This window comes from Cariama cristata, unplaced genomic scaffold (genome assembly GCF_000690535.1).
Source record: "Cariama cristata isolate BGI_N322 unplaced genomic scaffold, ASM69053v1 scaffold27555, whole genome shotgun sequence".
NCBI lineage: Eukaryota > Metazoa > Chordata > Aves > Cariamiformes > Cariamidae > Cariama > Cariama cristata.
The window spans coordinates 2326-10601 of NW_009616246.1; the positions used below are offsets into that span (position 1 = coordinate 2326).

The following is an 8276-nucleotide window of genomic DNA, read 5'->3' on the forward strand; positions in this document are numbered from 1 at the left end:
TTTGGAAAACAACACTGTTAAGAAGGCCTCGTGTTGTGCTTCTCTGATGTCTCAGGAGGCTTCTGGAACTGGGACTTTTTTTGCTGCCTGTCCCATGCTGCATCAGCCTTTGGTTGTGCCAGCAGGCAGCAGGCCCCTGTGCCGATTCTCTGCTGACTGCAAGCATTCATATCCCAACTTTAGGGCTCCCTAAGCATAACTCTGTGGTGCAGATCCCAGTAGACTATCGGTGTGCTTCAGCTAGTGAAGCAGCACGTTGGCCTTTTACTCATGAACTTTGTCTCCGAACATCAGACAGGCACAACAGGAAAAAAGTCTTCTTTCTTATCTGTAAAAACTCATGATAAAGCTTTTAGAGTTGCACATGGATGGTTTGGAAACAAGGTTGAAATGAAATAGTAGAGCACGGTTCAAATCTATACTTAACAAGGTGTTCCCTTGTAGCCTTGTTGTCTCACTGAGACGTGATGTTCGTGTGGTGTTAGCTAGCTGGAGATGCCATTCTTGGGAGTGACCATGTCACTGGCAGTCTTCCTGATCCTAGAGATTAATCCTCTATTTCTGTCTCTAAATATATTAGACTTGACCTTCTGCTCACTTCTTGAGGCACATGTAGCATCACTGGCTCATGCTTTGTACAGTCGTCATATTTCAGCTTTTTTCTTTATTATTCTCTTTATCTGTCTTCATCTTCCAGTCAATTTAGTTTTTTAGAACAGATCTTAAACATTATATCATAAAAGTGTGCATATGTTTCAGTAAGACTGTGGCTTCCTGCATGGTTGCAGCGTTTGATGGAGACCACACACAATGTTTTTAGACACAGTATTGGATGCCAGACTAAAGAATAAGGTGCTTTGCCCAGGCGTGGGCCTATAGGGAAGTTTTTTCTTATTTGCTTTCAGCTGTTGAAGTTCCTAGGTTGCAGTTGTATTGGTTTGGAAAGCGCTTTCAGTGTATAAAGCCTTCAGCTCTCTATGCACAAATACTGTTGTGCATAGGAATATTTTTGTATCATTTTTGTGAACCTAGTAATAAAATAGCTTCTATGAAGCTCATTCATGTATTTTACTCACTATAAATACCTTTCTTTTTCAGGTGACTGCAAAATGGACGTAGATAATAAACGAAACAAAAAAACTCTTCTAGACCAGCATGGACAGTACCCAATATGGATGAATTCCAGGCAGAGAAAGAAGATGAAGGCACAGCGTGTTAAAGGGAAAAAAAAATCAAAATTGGCCAAAGGCCTGGTCTGGTAAAATCAGAGTTTTGTAAGATCATGAATATTTTACTCACAAAGTAAATGTTCCAAATAAGTACATGATACTTTTGTGCTTGGCCGCTGAACATAACTTATTGTATTGCATGAACTTTTGAAGAGACTGTTAGGCCAGCAAATGATGAAAGCAATACCAACTTGGTGTATGCCAGACTTTAAAAAAAAATACAAAAAGCAAGCTGAGTGCCTTTGAACAGACAAAGTGTCTGTGGTTATCTGTTTTCTTGAGGGGGCAAGGTCTTCATCTTTTACATTGTGAATGCTGAAAATGCTAAAGGAAATCCTAAAAATAATGAAATTGTAAATGGTTTTTGTACTGTGGTCTTTGCCAGTGTAACTTATCTTTTAGTAAATTGAACTAAAGGATTCTGTAAACTCACCATATCCTTTAAATTCTTCTGTAAAATTACTTTTGTTGCGCCGATTTGTGTTGCTTTTAACATCTGGTAATTAATGAAAACAGGCTTTTAACATGTAACTTAAAAGAGATTATACGCTGAAATCAACACCGAGGCCTCGTGAAACTGCCGTAAGTAAAAAGGCAAAGTGTCAGTCTGACTTTAATTCGCAAAGAGAAAGTTCTTCCAACAAAGAAATATTTCACTGCTGTCTGTAACTGAAATATTGTAGGAACCAAGTAACTGAAAGTAAAACATTCTTCTGTTATTAATAGAAGAGAATGTAAATGCTCAGATTGGAAATAAAATAGTTTTATTTAGGACATTTTCCAAGTTTTAGTAAAGTAAATGAGAATTTACTTTTCCATATGTATTTTCAGTAGCCTTTTATTCCTCTTAAAATACTACTCATCTATGATGCCTTACAATGTGGGCATAGGATAAAATACTGCATGATTGCGTAACAGATCCCACTTATACGTGATTAGCTACAGTTGGTTGCATATTACTCGCCAATAACGTGTGATGACAGATGCAAGAATTAGTTGCCCTGAAAGCTTGTGTTTTTAAAATGTCTCTCATCTCAAGGATGGAAATAATTACAGTACTGGTCCTGCAGTATGTTGCCTGTTGAAGCACCGTTCATTGATACAGAGCGTGACCTCTGTCCTGCTTCATCCAAGATGGGATCCACGATCCATACTTACCCCCAAATCGTGATGTGTCTGTTGTGATAACTTTGGCATAGGAAATAGGATTTGTTCTTTTAAAAGAATTATACTAGTTTATACTGTGCTAAAGTCCACTAAGAAGAAGGCAACCTGAGAGAAAATTTAGTTTTTCTGGAAAAATACAGTGGGTTTTTTATTATTGTTAGGGGAAAAGTACTCTGTTACTTAGGTAAAGAACTACAAAATTGGTGGAGGAAATACCAATGCATCTTCTGTTTTCAAATACATTGGCAGTTAATGAGACTTGTATAGATCAAAGATGGGATGTATAGATCAAAGTTTACCAAATGATATGCCATTAGTAACATTGTACTTTGAAAATATTTCCATTAAGTCGATAATACCCTTGCTAAAAAAACAGATGCTGCTCTCAATTTTTTTTTGTTTTATTAGATAAACGTGTCTAGATTTCAGTATCAAATATGTTAGCATTTAGATTAGTATTACTTTAAAATTGATTAATATGGAAGCAAGTGTTCTTTAAGGTTGATAATTATGCAGAAGTGGAACGAAACAGACAGTTTGTATTTCTTTACTATTTGAAGGATGTAGGTTGTATTTTGCTTAATGTGTGCTTTGGGGAGTTGTGGAGGGGAGCTTCTTGGGTTTAAGTGCTAACAATTTGGTTTTTTTCTGTAGAGTAAGCACGGTGCTATTTTTGAGATGCTTGTTTGTAAATCGGGTTACTTTCAAGCAGCTGCTGATGGGAAAGCAGACTGCTCTTCCTGAGTGGAGATAATCATACTGGTGAAGTACGCCCATTTAAATGCACGGCTGCAGAGGCAGTTTGTTTTCATTCTTCAGGTGCGCAGCCATACTCTGGGTCTCATCGTAATCCTGCCTGCCAGCGCTGTACTTGCCTTGCTCTCCTCTCTCTCTGGTTGCAGTTCTGCCTCTGCTCCTTCCTCTCTAAGGGAAAATGATCTGCACAGCTGAATACTCTTTCTTATTTCTGATTTTATGACCTAGCACTGAGCTTTGTTGCACAAATTTATTAGTCTGCTGCTTCTGTGACCAGATTAAGGATTTGAATCTGAAATGAGAGATGGCAAGCACTGCGGTGATCTTTTATTTAGCAGTTGCTTCCTACCAGCTAAAACAATACTGGCTGTGTGAGGTATATCCTTCATCATGTCCAGGATAAAGTCAAACCAGTTCATTTAAACTACAGGTATTTTAAGACATCCTGTTTGATTTTTGAGCTGAAACAGAGGATGAGAAAGGAATAAACACCAGTCTTCACTGGAAGGTAGCTCTTAGTGCAGTACCATGGTACTGTGTACAACGTCACAGCTCGCTCTCTGTGGGCCCGGAAGGATTTTGAGAGCCTGGTGTGATGGGATCTGTGATCCAGGCTGAAGGCTCCCTTGTAGGCAGGCAGCAGGAACCTGGCTGGCTCTGCAGCACCGATGTCACCTCAGGCTGGGTCACGGATGCAGCAGGGAAATTTCACCTTCTAGGGTTTGAGCATATACTATGGATGGATACTGTAATTTTGTATTTGGAATTTGCTTTAGCTCTGCTTTGAGTGGTTATATTTTTGGAACGTGAATGCCAAATTTTTAGTTGTCATTGAATATTTGATATTTATTGCTGAATCTGAAACATGTTCTGTTTGAGCAGTTGATGAAAAAAATAATTTGTGTTTCTTTACAATAGAAGATTAATTTAAGTGTATTAGGTTTTGGCTGAAATATGTTTTAAAAAGTCCTCATAGGGGTTTTCAAAGAAGTAAGCTATCTACCTCTAAACAGCATTCTGTCATAATTTGCTGATCTTTATCTAAAAAAAATTTTAGGTTGTGATTGAGGAAAAGGTTGCAGTTAATTAAACAAACGAATGGAAGTCTAAAAGTGTATAATTGAAGTGGCATTGTTAGAGTTGGGGTTTTTTCCCCTTGTGTAACTGTGCTACTAGGAAACTGCTTGGTTGAAACTTTCTACCACTGTAACTGCCATCTACCTGCAAAGTGCTGTGGTAGCTGTTATTTCATGGACCTATGAAAGGTAGGGGAAATAATGTAGGCAGTTTTGAACCACAAGCATAAATGCCAGAACTGAAAGATTAAATACTGTCATTGAAGTGTTTATGTGTATAAAATGTGTGTATGTATACAGTGTAAGAACTGCATTAGTGAATTGCTAAATGTCCTGCAAATTGTTGCCGGTTTCCTGAGAAGATGACAACACCTGCCCTTTTTGACACAGTATGCAGGACTTGGTTTTAAAGTGAGTTATCTCAGATGGCTAAAATAACTGGTGGTGGTGGTAGTGCAGTTCTTGGGCTTCTCTGGTAACTTGTCCCTGCTCTGGGACGCCTTCTTTTCTGCATTGTGTAGTCAAGTGGGTTGGGGAATTAATCTAGCTGGGAGACACTGAAATAGTCCTGTTTCCCCCCATTTTTGCAGCTGGATGGGTTTTCAACCTTACTGTACAAAAAGTGGTGTCAGTAGGAGGCCATACAAGGCTGGGAACAAGTAGCAGGTGAGGGCAGGGCTGTGTGACAGTCCTGTCGCTGAAGGAATGATCCCGTGTGGCACCTCTTCTGGGGCACTAGTGGCTCCTTCTCCTTACGCAGCCACTGTGCAGTACAGTGCTTTGAAGATGGGGAGAGGTTCTGGAGATCAGGTCAAGCAAATGCATTGAAGAGTGGTTTTGAAAGTGTTACTCAGCGGAGGGTTTGGTATTAGAATAATTGAGGCCAGCGTTCTTTCTTACGGTCCCCATTATGTTTTGCTGTAACGCTCACAGGCTCCGCTGGTGAATGTAGTCAGCTGCGAGCTTTGACGGATTCTTTCAGTTTGCTTTATCTTTGGCTTTATCTGCAGCTGATGCTGTGGTTGTAGGGTAGACTAAATCTGGTTTGGGGATGTCTGGTACTGGAGGAAGAACGTCATGGCCACATGATGCAAAATGCTCTTCTGATACATGGTCACAACTTTTTAATTTATTTTTTTTTTAAACACCAGAAGTAGCCCTCCTTTATACGAAGGCTTTATACTGCATGTCTGTTTCTACTATGCTGCTTTTTTCTCCTGCAGCCTAAAGAGTCGCCTGGGTTCTAGTGAATTTGATGGAAGCTGGATGCCTGATGTGTATCAGATTTGCAGTGTGAACTTGTCTGGTATTAGAGACTGCAGGACCACAGCCTTTTGTTGCAGACATCTGAGAGGTGCAAAGCAATCCGTTCCTCTGGGTGGCATGGTCGTACTTGAGTTACGGCAGTTGTGGGGCTGGGTCTGAAACAATAGCTATGGATTGCTCTCTTCAGGCCAGGGTTCTGCCATCAATTTTAACTTGTCTAAGGGTGAGGTTTCAGGGGAGGACTGAGCCACCTGATAGCTCACTGCTGCAGGAAGAGGCTCTTTTCAACTTTAACCCCTTCCCTTCTCCAGCTGCACTGCCCAATTCATGGTTTCCTACTTCAGGAGAAACAGACATTGGGTTTTGTTTGAGGTTTTTCTTTTCTAAACTAGAAGTGAGAGAGAACCGACAACTTTCTTCCATTTAATAAACACTGCAGTTGTGACAAGCCCCCCATTCCCGCTCTCCTGTGATTCTTCCTATGCTACCCCAGCATTCTGATTTCAACTTTCCCTTATCAGCAACAGTATTCCAAGAGCAAGAGAAGGCAGAATGGGAAGAGGATGATTTTTGCACTGCCCTCTCTCCCTCTTCCCAATCACTTTAATATCAGTCTCACAAGTCTCTAATTTTTCTGATGCACATATATTGATATAAAAGGTCTGAGATGTTAGGAACAGTTACATGGTACGGCAACAGAGGGCTGTGTATCAAGGGTCCTACACCAGGTAGCACGTGGACTGCTTTATGAAGGGCTTCTATGCTGAGAGCAATCAATCAGTGACGTTTTCCTCAAACTTCAATCTAGTCAACTATGCAGAAGGCTATGAAGGTTATGAGTTATATTCTGATGTGGTAAACTATTATTTAGCATCTTTTCTCTCTAATTTCAGTTAATTTTCTTGCAAGGTTTCTAAAGTCTGGATGTAGATTTTATAACATTTTTAAACTTTTGCCTTTAACCAGAAGTTGGGTTTGTGGACAGTATTTCAGAAAACAAAGGCACATTTGTTGTCTCAGTACTGCTCATCCAACTCAGTCCGGTTGATCCATTCATACCTGTATCTCTATGTATACATAATGTACATATATTATGTATAATGTCTCTTTTTTTGAAAGCTGGCAAATTCGTACTGTATAGGTGCAACAGCTATTCCATGCTACAGCTTGCTACCTTGAGTATTTTGACAACAGATGTTCTGTAAATTTGGCTTTGACAGATTGTAACATCTGTGTACGAAACAAGAACTCTTTAGATCTATTGATTGTGCTTCCTGGCCTGGCACTGCGAAGCCGTACAGTTAATTTCCGTCCATCTTGCTTCAGCCAAATGTGACAGAACTCAGCGCGGAGCAGATCAGAGCCGCAGTTTGTCTCGCAAGTGAATACGAAAGATTTCTGTGAAGGATTACAGGGAGGGCTGTTTGTCAACAGCTTCTTGCTCATAGAGTTTCGAGTTTAGATCATGATCGTTAATGCTACTGAATATCCTCACTCCAAATGCAAAAGTCAAGTTTGTTCACTTAATATGTGCAAAAGGATATTGAAAACTAAATTGCTTGTGAGAAATAATTAAGAAAGGTATATATTGCTTTTTCTAAACTCTTTGCAGCCCCCTGGAAGGTGGTATTGTCAGAGGATGCAAAGAAAGAAGCTGGAGACCGAAGTGCACCAGGTTACGTGGGAGGCTGATGGTGGAGCTGCAAACTGACCTGTCCAAACCCCAGCCTGCTGCCCTCAGACACTTCGATTATTTTTTTCTCTCCTAAATGTTCCTAAGGCTGTCGGAGTTGTGAAAATGACAAAGGTTAGCCATGCTTATTGTAGAGCAACTGCAACCAGGGTGTGGGCCACATACTCGCAGTTACCTGGACTGCTCATCGTAGCCCTGGCTATTCCTGTGTTGCGGAGAAAAAATTTTAATTCCTTGAGTGTAAGACCAGGGTGTAAGATCATCAGTGGGAAAGATTACAGGTTGACCTGTTGATGCAATAACTTTAGGAACCATTGCTCCAATATAGGGTATGGTGTGTCTATATACAGACACCTACATTTTTATCCATCCCTTTTAAAGAGGTAACTAAGTGCATATCAAGCACTAGGCCTTCCCTTTTTCTCTCTTGAGGGAGAAAATTGCATGTGGATTTCTTGTTGTTATTTTGCTTGCTGTTTAAAATGAATGCTAACCTGCTAAACCCTCTAAGTCTCCAGTATTTTAAAAAGATTGTTATAAAACTTTAAAAAAAAAAAAAAGAAAAATTTGCATTCTGTTTCCTTTGCCAACCAGTAAGACACTAACAGCCAATCCATGTCCTTAGCACATGCTATCAAAGCTTATCTCCAGAATTTTGTCCTCTGCTAATTGTTGAGAGATTGGAGTTTGAGGAAGTAATCTTTTTTTTCGAACTCATTAACAAGCTCCTGATGGATACTCTCAGTAGTGGGAACTGAATCGGTGCTTCCACGTCTGGTGATTGCCCTGTAACCGTGATGGGAGGAGGAGGAAGCAAAAAGGATGCCAAGCAATGTATTTCCCTGGTCGCCATCTCAGCATTTCACTGTCCATGACAGCATAATCCAAGTTCCACCAGTCAGAGAGACTGGATTAGCTGTTGTTGCAGTGCTCAATGGCATCGCCTCCCAAATGAGCCATTCGAATTCAACACTGACACAGATGAAACGAGTGAGGGGGTTCAGTCCATTTCCTCCTAAAAATGCATTCACTGGCATCGCCGACCGGACAATCTCCGGATATTTTGAGAAAGACGCTGTGACGAATGAG

General features: G+C 40.3%; 1 protein-coding gene across 1 annotated transcript; it reads left to right on the forward strand.

Annotated features, from left to right (window-relative positions):
• Positions 1–1098: 1098 nt before the first annotated feature.
• LLPH (LLP homolog, long-term synaptic facilitation (Aplysia)) lies at positions 1099–1262 on the forward strand (the record flags this gene model as incomplete). The annotated part of the gene is made up of 1 exon (XM_009700114.1): positions 1099–1262. A coding segment is annotated over one exon (164 nt), but the record flags the coding sequence as incomplete, so codon positions are not given.
• Positions 1263–8276: the final 7014 nt, after the last annotated feature.